This window comes from Setaria viridis, chromosome 2 (genome assembly GCF_005286985.2).
Source record: "Setaria viridis chromosome 2, Setaria_viridis_v4.0, whole genome shotgun sequence".
NCBI lineage: Eukaryota > Viridiplantae > Streptophyta > Magnoliopsida > Poales > Poaceae > Setaria > Setaria viridis.
Genome location: NC_048264.2, coordinates 32,134,396 through 32,151,971, shown reverse-complemented (window position 1 = coordinate 32,151,971; position 17,576 = coordinate 32,134,396). Strand labels below are relative to the sequence as shown.

General features: G+C 48.2%; 4 protein-coding genes across 6 annotated transcripts; 1 reads left to right on the top strand and 3 right to left on the bottom strand.

Annotated features, from left to right (window-relative positions):
• Positions 1-3,134: 3,134 nt before the first annotated feature.
• LOC117844714 (protein disulfide-isomerase SCO2) lies at positions 3,135-7,475 on the bottom strand. Of its 2 annotated transcripts, XM_034725475.2 has the most exons (3): positions 6,921-7,475; positions 6,698-6,824; positions 4,084-4,419 (listed from the first exon to the last, which is right to left on the bottom strand). In XM_034725475.2, exons 1-3 carry the CDS (start codon positions 7,326-7,328, stop codon positions 4,346-4,348), a joined length of 609 nt encoding a protein of 202 aa, XP_034581366.1. In that variant the 5' UTR covers positions 7,329-7,475; the 3' UTR covers positions 4,084-4,345. The 2 variants fall into 2 exon arrangements, with proteins under 2 accessions (XP_034581367.1, XP_034581366.1); XM_034725476.2 differs by lacking the exons at positions 6,698-6,824; positions 6,921-7,475 and adding an exon at positions 6,552-6,691 and having other exon boundaries at positions 3,135-4,419.
• A 325-nt stretch (positions 7,476-7,800) lies between these two features.
• Positions 7,801-10,834, bottom strand: LOC117844713 (uncharacterized protein At1g24485). Of its 2 annotated transcripts, XR_004637915.2 has the most exons (10): positions 10,355-10,834; positions 9,691-10,243; positions 9,138-9,604; positions 8,906-9,041; positions 8,715-8,786; positions 8,562-8,630; positions 8,362-8,433; positions 8,160-8,243; positions 7,977-8,079; positions 7,801-7,861 (listed from the first exon to the last, which is right to left on the bottom strand). XR_004637915.2 is itself a non-coding variant. In XM_034725473.2 (9 exons), exons 1-9 carry the CDS (start codon positions 10,668-10,670, stop codon positions 8,052-8,054), a joined length of 1,797 nt encoding a protein of 598 aa, XP_034581364.1. In that variant the 5' UTR covers positions 10,671-10,833; the 3' UTR covers positions 7,801-8,051. The 2 variants fall into 2 exon arrangements, 1 of the variants encoding a protein (XP_034581364.1); XM_034725473.2 differs by having other exon boundaries at positions 7,801-8,079; positions 10,355-10,833.
• A 673-nt stretch (positions 10,835-11,507) lies between these two features.
• Positions 11,508-13,563, top strand: LOC117843366 (galactoside 2-alpha-L-fucosyltransferase). Its single transcript, XM_034723943.2, has 2 exons — positions 11,508-11,938; positions 12,032-13,563. The coding sequence occupies exons 1-2, from the start codon at positions 11,764-11,766 to the stop codon at positions 13,510-13,512; spliced, it is 1,656 nt and encodes a 551-aa protein (XP_034579834.1). The 5' UTR covers positions 11,508-11,763; the 3' UTR covers positions 13,513-13,563.
• A 90-nt stretch (positions 13,564-13,653) lies between these two features.
• On the bottom strand, positions 13,654-16,457 carry LOC117843365 (protein WEAK CHLOROPLAST MOVEMENT UNDER BLUE LIGHT 1). Its single transcript, XM_034723942.2, has 2 exons — positions 15,905-16,457; positions 13,654-15,799 (listed from the first exon to the last, which is right to left on the bottom strand). The coding sequence occupies exons 1-2, from the start codon at positions 16,394-16,396 to the stop codon at positions 14,000-14,002; spliced, it is 2,292 nt and encodes a 763-aa protein (XP_034579833.1). The 5' UTR covers positions 16,397-16,457; the 3' UTR covers positions 13,654-13,999.
• Between the last annotated feature and the right edge of the window lie 1,119 nt (positions 16,458-17,576).

Here is a 17,576-nt window from a genome sequence, read left to right as displayed (position 1 = left end):
TTGATTAGTGATTGGTGACATATATCTCATACTCAGCTTCTGTTACAACATTACATCTCCAATTCAAGAAGCACTATAATGGTTCAATAACAATGAGTCAATGAGGTCATTTTAGAGGAGTTCAAATGTAAAACTAACCACAACTTAAACAAATAGAGTTAGGTGTCATGATCTTGTTTATTAACAGTAAGGCACCTTGTCTCACTATCCAACATAGAGAAAAATCAACAAAGTTTCTACCTTTGTATACCACAAAGTTCATAATGTTTGGTCATTGACAAATAGGCTTTAATTATCTTAAGAACAACTCATGCTTAAAACACATTGTGGAGCTCTCACCCAACACATATATCTCCTCCACCGAGGTGTTGATTAAAACCTAACTCTCCAAGCCCTTGATGACTCATAAGAAAGAGGTACGACAGAGGTGGGAGATTAGTGAGCAAGCGTGGATGATACATTGGTAGACAAACAGGATTACATTTTTAAAGTACAAACTATACTTTACTACTCCAACAATTTAGTTTGTTCATTTAAGCTCCTCAAATAAAGTATTGATTCGATTCACTCCCCAAACTATTCAAAATGGATCAAATAACTGCTTACTAAAATTATTCTTTTTGTTTCTCTATGTAACAATTTTGTTTGGGTTCGAATTTTGTGGGGTTGATAGTTGATGTTATACCAACTGTCATAAAATATTTAAGAATTTTTTTGTGATTCTTTTGATTGATGAGGAGCATTTTGTACGTTACATCAACCCTTACAATATGAAAATCATAAACAATATGCACGAAAAATTATCAAAGTGTTTTTAAAATCAGGTTATTATTGTTTGGTGAGTACTAAATGAATTTTATACCCATTTAAAATAATCAAATTCATTTAATAACATTTTGTGCAAAATTGTGGATCACAATGAATAATCACAATGCAAGTGTTAAGAATTATTGCCAAAAAAAAGAAACCAGGGGGCGCGATTGTGGGAGAAAAATTCAATCAACGATTTCATGCACCTTAGAGGATCTTATGTTAAAAACATACTGCAAATTCTCAGGGCTTCCTAAAAAAGTTGGGCCTCCATTGTAAATACCCTAATCACAATTAACCGTCACATCTCTTGGAGTTTCTCAAAAAAAAAATATTTGGTGGAAACCACCTTCTTGGTGGATATGTAAAACCCCCTAAAATGCACACTTAAAAGTATTAATTATTTTTAAAAAGTGATGCATTATCATAGATGTATTTTGTAATAGAAGTTGGGATGCAAAGTTGTTTTGTAAATATTTATATGAAAATAACAAATTTAAGTGCTTGTGCAAGGCAAAATTCCATACAATTTATCGTTATCATATGATTTTTTCTGGATTGAGTTTGGATCCCAGGTTTTGATACAAATTGCATCTATGGAAAAGCTATGGATGCATACTTATAAATATGGATGAACTATGGACTTTTGAATACTAATAACTATGAAATTATGCATACTTATAAGTATGGCAAATACTTATAGCTATGAAGTGTGCTTTTTTTGTGCTATTGACTTTTTTTTGCGTGCCTAGCAATACCTCACCATGATAATTATATACAAAGTACATCTATGGATGAACTATAGACTTTTGAATACTTATAACTACATATCCCACTAAATATTAATTTTTCCAAAAAAAGCCAAACTCGAAGCACGTGGCCAGACCTCACCACGGCGACCATGGAGGTTCGGCAGCTTGCATCATACCCAATGCCAAGGGTCCCGCGAGCCTTCGGTAGCACTTGATCGATTCCATCAACCTTAGGGCCCCTTTGGCATAGCTTCGGCTGCAGCTTCTCCACCAGCAGAAGCCGAAGTCCTGCCAAAGGGCCATCTGCAAAATGGCTTCGAGGAAGAAGGCCCTCGAAATCCTCTCTCTGGAGCCATTTGAGGGAGGAGGAGCCGAAAAACTTGGCTCCCATGGCTCCCTCCCCAACCCGCATCCCCAGCAGACCAAAATACCTCTGAAGTTGGACGCAATTATAGGGAAATTGCCACTGCCTCACCTGGATGGCTGGACACCGCGGCCATTGGTGTGGCCCCGCCTAGCCTCATTGCCATGCGTGAGGTCCCGTGTGCTTGACGCAGCATGGGCGATCGACAGGGGGTGATGGCGGGTATGGCGGCGCGGGGTGGAGGCGGCCAGCGCTGCGACGCGGGGTGGAGGCGGACAACGCTGGGAGCGAGGTGGAAGCGGCGTAGGGGAAGAGGTGCGGCCGGAAGGCGCTGACAGCGTGAGGGAAGGAGGTGAGGCGGGGGAGCAAGCAGAGATTGACAACGAGGCGGGGGATCGAGCGAGAGCTGAGCGATAGGGAAAAGGAGGGCAGGAGGCAGTGGAGGAGTGGATAAGGGAGAGAAGGGAAATTAAAGAGAGGAGAAAAAAATAAGGAAAGAAAAGAGAAAAATAAAAAATAAAAATAAGGAAAGAAAAGAGAAAAATAAAAAATAAAAAAGGATAAGGGCATTATAGACACTTCATCATTTTTATCTACGTTACACAGCTAGGAGAAGCCGTTTTGCCAAACATTTTTTCATCCAGATAAGCTGAAGTCAAAAAAAGCTGCTTCACCAAAGAAGCCACAGCCGCAGCCGTTTCAGCCACAGCCGTACCACTGCCAAACGAGTCTTTAGTGCTCAAAATGCATTCGGCTCTTCAGCGGCCAAGGGCACTAGCCCCACCCAAACAAAAAAAAAAAGGCTGGAGATGGGACTGGACATGGCGGGCCATGTCGCTCTAAGTACTGTTAAAAAGTTGGAAAGAGCAGGGATAGACATACTTAGATCATGTTTAGATCCATTACTCCATTAGTGTTAACAGTTACTCCAACCTATAGCTGCTAACTATTAGGGAAAGTTAGATCCAAGCAGCCTCCAACTAGCTAATGGACTAATTGCTAGCAAGGCGGGTTGCTAATAGTTAACAGTTCCATTAGCAAGCATGTTTAGATCCATAACTGCTAATTTTAGCTGCTAACTATTAGCACCGATCGATCCAAACATAGCCTTAGAAGAGTATTGTCAAACTATGAACAACAAGAATTCTTTCACCGATCCAATTAACATCTGGTCATCCATGGAAACAAACAGCAGCAGAGGGAGAAGATGAGCTAAACTAGTGTCGGTTTGAATCCGATCATCTTATTCTGGATCTCATTTGCATACATTACATATTTACATCAGGAAGTACATGGAACCTCAGTGCTCCACGGCTCCATAGCTCACGGCTTCCGCCGTGGGCGAGTCATCATGGCCATGAAATCGTCCATGTCCACGAAGCCATCTCCGTTCCTGTCGATCTCCCTCACCATCTTCCGGCAATCCTCCAGGCTGCAGCTCTCCCCGAGCTTGCGCAGCACCGTCATGAGCTCCTCGGCGCAGATCCTGCCGTCCGCGTTCCTGTCGAACACGAAGAACGCCCGCCGGATGTCCCCCAGCTGCACGCCGTTGCTGTGAACCTCCATGAACTCCTCCAGGTCCATGTAGCCGTCCTTGTTGTGGTCCGCGACGCACATCATCCGCCGCGCCTCGCCGGCGGCGTCGGCCTTCCCGAGCCTCTCCAGGAGCACCTGCAGGTCCTTCTTGTTGATCCCGCGGTGGGGGTGGCTAGCGATCATGTTGAATACCTTCTTCATCTCCTCGTCGTCGGGCTTGTAGGTGCTCAGGTCGGAGAACTGCCGGTCCCTGGCCGACAGGGGCCGCCCCACTGGCCGGCCGGCCTTGGACCGGAGCTTGGCAAGATTGTACTTGAAGGAGAGAATGCTCAGATGAGACATTTTGAGATCAATTGATCTGCTGCAGCTAGCTACAGATGATGGATGCCCTTCAACAAAGTATATAGACTTTGTACGTCCCCTGCCATCAGCAAAGTTTGCCAGAATAGATATGCTGTGACAGCTGCAGAAAGTTTCAGAATGTGGGATTCCTCTGGAGCTTGCAGCGTAGGCGATCTTAAACCAGAAAGGAGGGCAACAGATGGACCATGCCAACGTGCAAGGTAAGAATCTAATGTGAAGCTGCTTGGGAATGTACATGTACAAGCAGCCAAAAGTTCGTACAGCCGAGCAAAGAATTTATTATTTTCTTTTGGGATATCAGTGAACAAGAAGGGGTAACAGGGCCACAGGGGCACAATAAATTAAGCACCATTGATAAGTTTACAATGCTTAAAGAATAACAACCCATCCATGTATCGTGCCTGAACGGTAGAATGTACGGTGGAAAGAATCATATGTCAACTTGTTGAAGGTTGCGAGCACAAGCTATTCGGCAGCAGTTTTCAAATTACAGCAGTCAAATAATTTGGAACCCTTCAAATTATGGTGGCTTGCCATTGTCTAGCTCATCCATCTTTTGAATTTCTTCACGAAGTGTAATTTTCCTTACATAACCTGCAAAAACAAATGACAGTAAGAGCAGCAAGCCAGTAAAAGGAAAACCCAACATTTTGTCATAATATAAGCCCTAAAGCTCTACAAGACAATCTAATTGGTCCAACATTTTGTCATAATATAAGCCCTAAAGCTCTACAAGACAATCTAATTGATCCAACATCTTGGTGCCGAACGACCCACTAGACAAATTACAATCATATTGTAACCACTTACAACTGCACATCTAATGGACTACCAATCTCATCTGGGATCTAATCTATCAGGTAAGGTAGCAGTACTAACAACTTTGTGCTTCGGTACTACATTTCATTCCCTTATTTCTCATGTCCCCTGCAGGACGTTTATGTTCCATGGTACCACATGTTCTGTAGAAGTTAAAAAAGAAAATCACTAAACGGGTCCTGCGGGTAGGAAATCCCCACCAAACAAGCAAATGGATCAACTGTTGATCTTTCACTCCAAAAATTATTTCAAGTAAGGTCTACGAGTGTGATGTGCGTGGCGGCTAATCTAGAAAAGGACAGAGGAGTATAGGACATGAACAAAAGATTTGCTAAGCTTCAGTTCCGTGGTGAATGTGGCTGCAGCCACCAGTGTCGTGAAGGACATGAACCGTGCTTGTAGTTCAGTGGTACAAACAAAGCAAGAATGCAGTGAGCCAATGGGGGCAGTTAATTAGACAAGCATATCTATGGGTATCATTATCGTGAATCCATGGAGATGACAGGAGCTTGGGGATGGGTTCATTATACAAGGCAAAGCCCTGGGGAAAGTACAGTCAAGTTCGCTGTGAATAAGTCACCAATTGATCAATGTCATCTGCTGGTCAAAATTGAATGGTTTATGGGTAACTTTCCGCTGGGTTCCACCTAAATACCTGTTGCACAGGATACAACCTTTTCCGACTAGTATATAAAAAAAATGAACATTTGAAACAGTGAAAACTATAGGAGAACATAATTAACCTAATAGTCTAGCAATGCAACTATTTCTAGGGTAAATGTTGTGCCAGATCTACCATTGCTTGTCCACAAAATGTCTAGAGATACATAACTAAGAGTTGTCTATACTCTGTAGTTATAGAGTATCACTATCTCATCTCAGATCTCACCCCCCAAAACTGCTGCATATTTACTTTCTTCAGATCAACATATGCTTTATTCATGCATACTGCCAATTAACATGCTTAGTTCAGTTCAGATGTTGTGTATGTATATCCATGAGAACGGGAGTTGAGGGACTATCCTGTCCATTATGCATAAACTAGAAATCTCATATTTTGTCACCATCCAATTGTCTTGAGCACTAATACAATTTATGCAGAAACTTACTACTGTGACATTGGTAATTTGTTATCATGCCTACCAAGTACCAACTAACACTTACAACCATGTCCATTATTGTTGCTTGTGCGATTGGCACTCATGGTATCTTGTATAAACCAAAGACAGTAAGTAGGTTAGAATGACACAGATAACCGTTGATATGAAGATCCCCATGCCTCAGTGCTCATATACATAATTTGCTGTAGGGAACCAACCATGAACTGTATTACTTCAGACAATACCAGGGAAATAATACACCAACACAACTCCAATAGACGATCTCATATTTTGCAAAGAAACATGAGTGATATTTTTGTACCATACTATCACATGTAAGCAATATTTTACAAGGCAATTCAGTGAATACTCTCAAACCTAATGCTGGAGTAATTTTCCAATATAAACCTTTTTGTTGTATCCTAACCAATTAGTAGCCAATCCACAATGCAAATGGCATCAAAAACACCCTATGGCCACAATAGTGAATGCTGGAGCTCTTAGGAATTAGTACAAGTGGCAATAAGTTGTAAATTCCTAACCAGACAGTCTAATTTATGATAAGCTAGGGTTCTTCTCACAAAAACCGATGCCTAATGGCCATTGTTAGCAATTCAAAGTGCAGCAGATAATTAACCATGGGGTTCAAAGTTCAAACCGTCCTAGTGTTGGACATTCTATAATTATAAGAGCACTGTGCCTCAATCAGTAACAGCTCTGCAGCATGAATATGTTATCTGTCCAAGTAGTATTTCATCACAACCTCTCATCTGATCATGAAGCTCAAGCCTTAATTTTAAATCCCACCTGCTGTGCAATAGCAATGGTAAATCCACCAGCAAGCAGATCTGGCTACCCTTGGCCTTGCTCTCTTGTCTCTTTAGATGTTTTACTCCTAACAACAACAATATTGTGCCATGTAAGGAAATCGAGTCCGAGAAATCCCATCTCACCAATGCCAGCGCATGGCACGCACTTGCAGATGGTCTCCTTGCCCTTCTTCCTGAAGTAGCTGACCAGCCCCGTCCCCTGGCAGCTCCGGCACTTGCCCGTCCACTCGTACGAAACCGTCTTGCAATCCTAGCCACACATGCCAAACTCATCACCTCGCACAACCCCAACTCGCCAAATAGAACACAGAAATTGAAGCTTTCAACCTCGGCCGGCAGCACTCACCTCGATCTCGACGTCGCAGCTGAGCCGGCGGTCGAGCTCCTCCCGCGATATGGGCTCGGTCCCTGGCACGGTCATGGGGATCGGGAGCGGCTCCACGTCGTCGACCAGGTAGCTCTCCTTGTCCCCGGACCACCGCTCCCACCACCTCCTCCTCTTACCCTTCTCCTCCTCGGCGCCCTCCTTGGCCTTGACGCGAACGCCAGGGTCGCGAGCGGCGACGCGGCCGCCGGCTGAGGTGGACGGGTCCGGGTCCGGAGGGCGGCGTGGGCGGAACCAGTCCGGTGACGGAGCGGCGCCGGTGGTGTTGGCGGCGGCCGGAGGGTGGGGGAGCCGAGGGCGGCGGTGGAGCGGGAGGGAGGGGTTGGGGCGGGAGGAGAGGAGCGGAGCGGGGTTCGCTTGAGTCGTCATGGAGACGCGGGGAGTGTTTGGGTTTGGGGGGCGGCGGTCATCGCCGGCGGCGTGGCGGGAGTGGGAGTGCCAGCGACGGTGGGTGAAGTGGGCGATGAGCGCGAGGAATGAGGCGATAATCGAGCAGACACGACGACACGAGGGAGAATGGAGATATCTTGGGGATTCTTGGGGCAGTACGGGGTAACGGTCTGTGGGCTTACGGATCATGGGCTGATAGAATAATTCCGGGCTGGATTGCACGGCCTGCCACAGAAGCATTTCTGAATTGGGAAATGCTTCACATTTGTATAAAACTCATCTGTAACCAACTGGATTCCCTCAAAATATTTTGTTTGAGTGTGTTAAAAATCTTATAATCAAATGGTTTTGAAATTTTGATTCATAAGTGAGCAACCATTCTAGTGATTTGACCATCTGGTTATGAAGAAGCTGTACAAATGGGTTGCATATATATCACTGCTCTTATAAATTTGCCCAACCAACTAGCCTTCTCGTTTTTCTCGTTTAATAAAATCCACTCTTTTGTTTTCCTGTGAACAAAAATTTACATCTTTACTGGGAAAAAAATGAAGTTACATCTTGGCAATACATACAGATGTACAAATAAATCAAAGAAGAAAAAAACAACAAAAATGTCTTAAGTACCAGAAAGTGAGTAAGAAACGAAACACCGTGATATAAGATCAGCAGTCAAATGATTTTGTCTTCCATGTGTTATTGTTAGCTAAGATTGTTCCCAGGTGTGTACCTACCAATACACAACAAGTTATTAGTCATCTACTGTAGGACAATACAGGATAATCACAAACTCACTATGCAATCACTTACTTGAACCTGAAGCTAATGTCCACCATCGCTCTGTTCCTTATGCTGCTTGGGATTGTCCCTTGTAGGTTATTGTTCTGCACAGACCTGTCAATTAAGAATTATTCGAGTGATCAGTAGGTTAAGGATGCAGGATTGTCACCAATAATGGAGAATTTATGTCCTACAGTGTAGTAGTGGACTACTAATTGAAGCAGGCACTCACAGTTCCTCAAGTCTCGTTAAGTTTCCGAGCGATTCAGGGAGCGAGCCTGTCAGTCCGTTGTCCTCCAGGTGCCTTCAAGTTTCCAGTCAGGAATGCAACGAGATCAGGTAAACGAAGCATCCAATGTTCCAATATCTTCAGTGTTAGATTATCCAGAAGTGATAATTAGCAGTTGGGTAATTACACATTGCTGTACTTACAAAGAGACAAGATGATGCAGGGGGCTCATATCTGGAATAGGCCCAGTTAGATTGTTCCCCACAAGCCAACTGCAACAATCATCGCTCCAGTTTAGCAATCATTTGTTTGTTTGCAGTTAGTATATGCATATCAGTTTGTTTGAAGAAGCTTACATGCTGGATACTGCAGTCAGGTTGGCAATGTGGTCAGATATTGATCCTCCAACTCTGGAATTTGTGAGGTTGCTGCAGTACAATGACCATTGTCAGTTGTTCAGAAATCGACAAGAGAAACTTTGTAGACTTCCTTCTACAGTATGATTTTCTGATCTAATTGTTCTCTGGCTGAATTACTAGCAACTTACATAGCGATTACTCTTGCAAGAGGATCTTCGTTGCAGGTGACACCTGTCCACGAGTTCCCCTTGGGCAAGCAGGGATCGCCTCTCCAGTCTGACGGCGGGTTCCAGAATCCTCTGGCCAGCGCCTCCATGCCGATCACTGCAGCAAGGAGATGAATTCATATGCTGATCAGGTTTTGTGAGCAAAGAAACAGTGAATCAGACATGGCGATGAAAAGTGCACAGATCAGGTTACCGTCTCTGGGATGCGTCCTCCCTCCGAGGGGAACGATCATCATGAGCTCGGCCGCATTGATCACCGGCCCGACCGGGGAGTCCGGCGCCGGCGTCAGCTTGATCCTCGTCTGCCCGGACAGCGGCCACTCGGCGCCGTACACCATGGTGCCCGCCGTGGAGACGTTCAGGCCGGCGAAGAAGGGCTGGCCGTTGACCGCAACGTCGAAGACCCTCCAGCTGAGCGCGCTCGGCGCCCGGTTGTCCTGGAAGTAGAGCGCCAGGTAGTAGCTCGCGGCGGGGAGCGGCGCCGGTGGCCACTGGAGGTCCAGGCTCTTGCCCCGGCTCGCCGTCAATCCTCGCCGGAACACGGCCTCCGGGGGCTTGTTCCAGAATGCCTCCGTCGCCACGCTCGCCTGGCTCTCCACCACCGGGATGTTCCCGCCGCTGTACGGCTCCCAGTACCGGTTGAAACGGTCACCTGGATATCTAGAACGCACATTTCGCACGACACGGTCAGGCCGCCGTATCTTTGCCGCCGAGACATCCATGAATGGCGCCTGGTTCTGGCTTACCCAATGGTCGAGCTGTCGTGGCCGAAGCTGTGGCGCGCGATGGTGCTGAGCGCGTAGGCGGTGAAGTTGACGGCGCCGTACACGGATCCCTCCAGCGGCACCACCTCGAGCGCGGAGATGAAGGGGCTCCGTCCCGCCTCGGTGGCGCCGCTCCTGGCGAGGCAGACGCTGACCTGCTTCCCCGCGGCATCCACGACGGCCTCGTAGTATGTGGCGAGGCCCCCGGCGTAATCCGCCGCCGTGTCCACCGCGCTCCACCGCGTGCCGTCGATGATCTGGTCGAACACCGGCGGGGCCCGCCCGCCGTCGAACCCGCCGTAGTAGTAGGTCGTGCGGACCAGGTACCTAGCGTGCCTCTCCGCGGGCACCACGTAGCAGTGCTTCCTGGCGGACGCGTCCGGGAAGTACCGGAGCGACGAGAGCATCGGCGCCATCAACCCCCGGGAGTCGCCAAGCTCCGCGGCCTTGCCGGTGTGGACGAACGCGCCGTCGGGGACCCACGTCACGTTCCCGGCGACCTTCGCCGACGTCGCGCCGCAGCTTATCTGGTACCCTGCGAGCGAACGGGACAACGGGTGCAGGTGAGCTGAGCTACTCGTCATCTGGAAATAGAGTATATACGGGGGCACGACACTTTGTTGCAGCGTCGAAGATAGAGCTTCACCGGGCAGGGCAGCATCGGCGGCGCCGACGAGGAGGACGAGAGCGCCGGCGAGGAGGGAGAAGGGGATCATTGGTGGTGCTGGACTGGAAGTGGGTCCTCTGATCCAATGATGGCCGCTGCAGCCCCCGACAAAGACGCGGATTTGGATTGGAAGGAGAGGGTGCGCAACGGCAACGAGATGGAAGCAACGACCAGACAGCAGCTGCGGTTGCCGCCGGCTCGCGACTTTTGTTTTGGTTTGCTCGGCCGGCAGCTTGTTCAGGAGAGAGTCCTTCAAACTCTGGCAGGGGTTGGTGCGCCCACATGTTCCTCTCATACGCCGGGATAGTTAATTAATTCTCGTAGCTGCGATTGGTTAGGGAAAATAGTTAATTGATTAATCTCGGCCACCGTCTCACCGCTCCTAGGATATTTGGCGGAACGGGGGGATGAAATGCCATTTGGGGTTTGCTTGGATGGAAAGCATTTGGCACTGCGGGCGCTCGAGCACGATGATACTGGATGCCATGATTCGTTGCGTCTCGCGTTCTCCGGCGGACGTGGTGGGCGTTTGGTTCCTTGCTTGCGCCGGTCTACTGCATCTCTGTATTCCTCCCCCCGACCCCTGCAGGGGCTTCAACTGATTGGCGTTTGATCCTTTCGTGCAGGACGTCGTGCTCGGATCAACTGCACAACTAATCTGAAGTGACTCGGCCGCTGTCGCTGTCCCATTCCACGCCACGCGGATAGGACTTCATTTAACGGAGCGTGGTCGTCGCCGGCTGCCTCGCTGCGGAGCCACGAAGCCGGTATCAACGTGACTCAGGCTGTCGACGGTCGACGTGATTGGTTCAACTTCAACATGGGATTTTATTTTATTTGTTATTATTTATTTTCTGAAACGAACGTTCCATCCCAAAAATGAGTTGGGGTGGGTCAGAGGCCGAAAGTAGTAGGCCTCAACATAGCGCGGGCCAGGTCGTCAACCTGGCCGGGTCCACGACGAATCCGTTGGGGTGGGCTATATGGCTGACCACACGCATGAGCGATATGGGCCCAATAAGGCTGTTCGGCAGCCTGCCTGTTGGTGGAAAAGTGCGGGCCTGTATTTTCTGCTGAGATGATTGTTGTTGGGTTCAGACTTCAGACTTGACACGGTTCCGGTCACTTGGCAGTTGGCACGAGGCACGCCACTGGATTCATGCATAAACAAACGGAAGCTTGCATCTCACACCACACCGCGCCGTTTACTTCGAGCAGCGAAAAAGTGAGCGCTCGCCTCGTATCCCCAAGTCTCTGCAGACTCTGTCATCTGGCTGCATCGGAGATCAGAGGTCCTCTGCTCCCGTCCTGCGCCAAGGCCGGCTTCCCGTTTCCCTTTGTGGCGCAGACAAGGTGGGGCGATCGACGAAGGAACGGACGGGAAGCCGATGCGGCCGCCTCGCGTTCCACCGCAGCCGGCGGCGAGAAGCGCCGCGTGGCCCGTTGGCCTGCTCGTCGCGCTCTGCTTCACCACGCTGCCGCTCTTCCTCGCGCTCTCCCCCGGGCGGCCAACCCTGTTCGACGTGTGGCAGCAGATGGGCATCAAAGTGACCGTGCACTACGGTACGCGCTCGTGCTTCGTGTTCCACAGCATTCGCAAATGCATTGCACACAGCAATTCGTGTTCGTTTACCCACTTTTGCCCGATCCACGCAGACGACGAGACGAAGCCGTCGGAGCCTTCAGACTCCCCGCCGGAGAGCCCGCGGCGGGACATCCTCCTGGGCGGGCTGCTCTCGCCGGACATCGACGAGGCCACCTGCCGGAGCCGGTACCTCTCGTCGCTGTACCGCTCTCCGTCGCCGCACTCGCCGTCGCCGTACCTCGTCTCGCGGCTGCGCAAGTACGAGGCGCTCCACCGCAGGTGCGGCCCCGGCACGCCCCTGTACGACAAGTCCGTGCGGCAGCTCGCCTCCGCCCACCACAGCATGGGCCTCGCCGAGTGCAGCTACCTCGTTTGGGCGCCCGCCGGCGACCACCTCGGCGACCGCGTGCTCTCCATGGTGTCGACGTTCCTCTACGCGCTCCTCACCCGCCGCGTCTTCCTCGTCGACATGGGCAGGGACATGGTGGGCCTCTTCTGCGAACCCTTCCCGGGCGCGTCGTGGGAGCTGCCTCCCGCCGGCTTCCCCGCGCGGAACCTCACGCGGCAGCTCCGCCGTGGCAGCGAGCGCAGCTACGGGAACCTGATCGCCGCGAAGAAGGTCAGCGACCAGGACCCCTCCGGCGTGCGGTCGGAGTCGCTGCCGTCGTACGCGTACCTTCACCTGGCGCACGACTACCAGCTGCCGGACCAGCTCTTCTTCTGCGACGCCGACCAGACCGTGCTGAGGAAGGTGAACTGGCTGGTGCTCCAATCCGACCTCTACTTCGCGCCGGGGCTGTTCCTCGTGCCGCAGTTCGAGGACGAGCTCCGGTGGATGTTCCCAGCGGCGGACACCGTGTTCCACCACGTCGGGAGGTACCTCCTCCACCCGTCCAACAAGGTCTGGAAGGTGATCGCGGGGTACTACGCGTCGTACATGGCCAGGTTCGACGAGAGGATCGGGATCCAGATCGCTACCCTCGCCGGGAAGAACCCCGTGCCGGCCGAGGCGTACATCGAGCAGGTCACAGCGTGCACGAGCCAGGAGAAGATCCTGCCCGAGGTGGACCCCGACGCCGCGTCGACCGACTACGACGCGGCCGCGACGTCGAAGGTGGTGCTCGTCGGTTCGGTGGCGCCGGAGTGCGGCGAGAGGCTGAGGTCCATGTACTACGAGCACGCCACCGTGACCGGCGAGTCCGTCAGCGTGCTACAGCAGCCGGGCGCCGCCGGAAAGCAGCCGCGAAACCAGGAGGTGCTGGTGGAGATGTTCCTGCAGAGCTACTGCAACGTGTCGGTGGCCAGCGGGTGGTCAACGGTGGGGTACGTCGGCCACGGCCTCGCCGGGGTGAAGCCGTGGCTGGTGCTGTCGCTGCCGGGGAACAAGACGGTGGCCAGGCCGCCCTGTGTCCGGGCGACGTCGATGGAGCCGTGCTTCCACGCGCCGCCGAGCTATGACTGCAGGGCCAAGAAGAACGGGGACCTCGGTGCCGTTCTCCGGTATCTCAGACACTGCGAGGATGTGGACGGTGGCCTTAAATTGTTTGATTGATTTTTGATACAGTTTGATCAGACCAGATCAAATAATATTATTTTGCCAGAAGCAGAGATTCAAAAGAAAAATCAAAACACTTATTTCGTCTGATAAAATGTATTATAAGAAAAAGGTACATACCCACAGCAAATTGCATGCCTGAATTTTTTTTTCTTTGGGAGGAAATAGCGTATAAGCGATCTGACCTCCATCATTTCCAAACTGGGTGCTTCACAGACAGCTTATGCAATTTCTTGAATTGGTTCTTCAGTAAACAACATCAAATTCTCATGTCAACAGCAGCCAAAAAGGCAAGCTGTATGCTTCTAACAATATTAGCAGAGTAGTGCTCGATACAATCTACAACCCAAATCAAATTAAATTTCTGAAACGCTTCTACAATTCTGTTTTCGAATCTGTAACCTACATTCTACACGAGTACATGTACAAATGAATCATACTAAAGAACTTAGCATACTATTATCAGTGGAAAGGAATGTTACTCTCAATGTGTCTTCTTCCTGGACACGAATATAGCTACTATGGACCGTGGAAACAACGACTTCCGTGGCTTCGGTTCTTTCACCCTAGTTACCGCCGTAGTGTCAGCTCTAGACAATGATCCAACCATTTGAGGATTGGAGGTTGATGATGCTGCATCAAAAGACGATGACGTATTTTTCAAATTTGGGATATCAGCAATGGCATGGTCCGACTCACCCGCATTCCTCTGCTGCTCATGATTGGCCCTACGCTTCCTCAGCTCGTTCTCCATGGTCAGCTTGCCATATTGTGCCGAATTGGCTTTCTCCTGTGCGGCCCTCAGCTCCAACTTCCTCCCATTGATTTGCTTGGAGAGCTGCTCTAGCTTATTCAAGCTCCTCACCTCTGCATCCTTAGCTTGCTTGATCTTCTCAACAGCCTTAATGACTCGCTTTTTGGCAAGGTCCTCAGCATCTTGTGCTTTCTTGCTTAACGCATCATACTTTTCAAGTGATAACGTCATATAGTTGTCGCTTATTCGGTCAACTTGAGGGTCTATTTGTGTTTCATGTTTGTAATCTTGCAGTGCATTTGCTGAGGCGGTTGCAATTTCTTCAGATGTGTTCACTGCAACTATCTCCCTCGACACTGCTTCGAGCCTCAACTTGACAACATTGGCTTGTGCCTTGGCTTTGTCTGCCTCTTCCCTAGCCTTCGCCACCTCATGACGGGCCATCTGAGCTTTTGAATTTGCTTGTTCCATCACTTTAGTTGCCTGATGTAGCTCTGCAGGCATTTCAGCTGCTTTTGTTCTTTCATGGACAATGTTGAGCTCAGATGTCTTGTTGCTCAATTCTTCCTGGAGTGATGAGACAGAAACAGAAGCGAGGTGCTCTTTGTGTCTCAATGCCCCCAGATCTGCCTCCTTCCTCTCTATATCAGCTCGCAATGTAGCAGCAGCATTCCAAAGTATTCTGACCTTATCCTTGGCTTTTTTAATGTCTGTCCTCATGTCCTCCAGCTCCTTTCTAGTCTTTGCCAGCTTCATCCGAGTACTAACCATTGACTTCCATGCCTCTCCATCTAGACTAACCTCTTGGGGCCACTCATCCCATTTCAAATAAGTAGAAAACTCATCTTGCAACTTCAACAACAGTGCAGAGTCATCTTCTAGCTTGGACTTGAGATCTTTGTTGACTGATGCGGCATCACGTATCTTTCGAATCTCCTCATCAACTTGCTTCAGCTCATCCTGCCATTTTGCCCTTTCTTGTTGATATGACAAAGCGACATTTAATTTTTGTTCCTCTGCTATGATATGAGTAGCTTGAGAAGATGTCAGCGATTGTTTCAGCGCGATGAGCTCGAGCGTGAGGTCATCAACGGTCTTCTCAACCTTTTGTGATGCAACACTGGATTCACATGCTTTTGTCTCAGCATTGTCCCTTTTAGTTTTTAAAGATGTGTGCTCCTTCTGAAGTTGTTCTAGCTCATCTTTCACTGACTGTAATTCTGCTAAGGCATTAGCATGGCGGTATTTTGCGAGCTCAATCTCTGCCTTTGCTGCAGCACTCTCTCTGCAAGCAATTCCCTGTTGTATCTCCTTGAACCGTATATTAGCAAGCTCTGAGTCTTGTTGTGCTTGTATTGCCTCAGTTTGTGCCTTCTCCAAGTTAATCTTGAGCCCTTCTACGGTTCGCCTAGTGTCACACAATTCCATTAGAACTTGGCTTTTCTCAACTTCTGCAGCTTCCGCTTTTCTTTGGTAATCAGGAGTATCTTCCAGTGCCTTGTCAAGCGCATTTTGGACATTTTTACGCCTCTGCACAAAATAAACATAATGGGAATGCATGACAATTTGTTAACACCCAAATGGAAAACAAAGGCGATGAGACATATGAAGAACATTTCAGAAAATAGGCATTACCTCCTTCCAGTCAAGAATGCCTCCAAATTTGCTTACGGCCTCTTTAACGGATTCTATTGGTGCTCCAGTGTCAACAAGCACTCTGTTATCTATAGATTGAATGAAGCGTTCAGCAATCTCTGCTGCCTTGTAAATGTTTCTTTCAGATGAGTTAGGGCGACTTTCTGCCTTCCCTTCAAGCAGCTTATGGTCATTCTCCTCATTAATTGCAAAGGAACTTAAATCTGCACTAAAATGTCTAATGTGACCATGACTACTTATGCCCTTTCCTTCAATCTGCTCATTGCAATTCTGCTCTCCATTGTTCAAGCGCAAATCATTAATTGTAAGGGCACTTAAATCTTCACTTAAATGTCTAATATGAAAAACCGGAGCACTTTCAGGAAAATCTAAGGAAGGAGGAGGTTCTGAATCAGTCAAACCTCCTTCTACGTTGACAGATTTAGGAACAACAGATACCGGTGGCACCCTTTCCACACTCACTTCATCCATTCCGCAGCATGCAGAAGCTTACTGAATGATAAGTTCAGAAAATTATCATAGATAGAGTTGCCACTCCGTACCTGGCAAGTAATAACCATGTTAGCTGGAGAAAGTGCTTTTATAAATTCACATCCATACTTTGTGAAATTATCAATGTTATATGAGATAATCCATAGTGTCACCTCAAGAATCAGAAAAAGGTGGGTTTTTTTTTGTTTGGGGGGGGGGGGGGGGGGGCGGGGAGGATTGAAATATACAAATCTTAGGTAGCTAGTAACTAGCAAGGCATAACAAATTTGTACAGCATAAGTGACTAAATCATACTAAAGAAGTAAAGATTATATGCAGATATCATATTAAGCAGAGGCAAATATTTGGACTTATTTATGTTTAGTACGGATTTGCCTCACCCTGATAGTTAATTTGCTTTTAAGATTCCTCTAAAATAGGGTATGCGAAGCATAACCTCTCGTACATGATAACCATCATAAAGAATGACCTTCCAAGTTCCACCAGCTACACCTATACCTGGTTCAATTTGCACATCTTGATTAAGTAACCTTTTGTGTATGATGAGAGCATTTTACCATCTGTAACAAACAAATAGTGAAACTCTCTGTGCATTATACGATGTTGACAAACCAACTCATCAAAATTGCATGCTGGCAGGGTAATTTATCTGATTGTTGATTAGATCATCCTATACATGTCCACAGATTCAAGCCATGACATTCTGAATATGAAGCTCCCAAACCCAATGCTCACCAAGGAACTTTTGTGGATTACTTTCCTGGAACATGTCTTAATCAAACTTGCGCATAGCACATCTGACTGTCTAATTGCAATGTGCTCATTGAGTCTATACTAATGTGCAGTGCCTCAATACTTTGAAATCCTCCATGGCATTAGCATTGTGAGCAAAGAGTTAATTTCTCATGATACAGACAGTTCTGCATTTTCCAGAAGAGAAAACACTCATGGAAGTTCTTTTTTTTTTCTAGTCACCCATGATGCATCCAGGTAGATAGATGCAAACAATTTTTGCCCAACCTGAATCCAGATCATGCTACAACAACATAATACTCCTATAGAAACTAAACCAACAAACAGGGAAACAGAGTAAGAAATATGCAGTGTGACATACCTCATTTCATACATTTTATTTCTCTCCCTTCATGGCATGCATTTC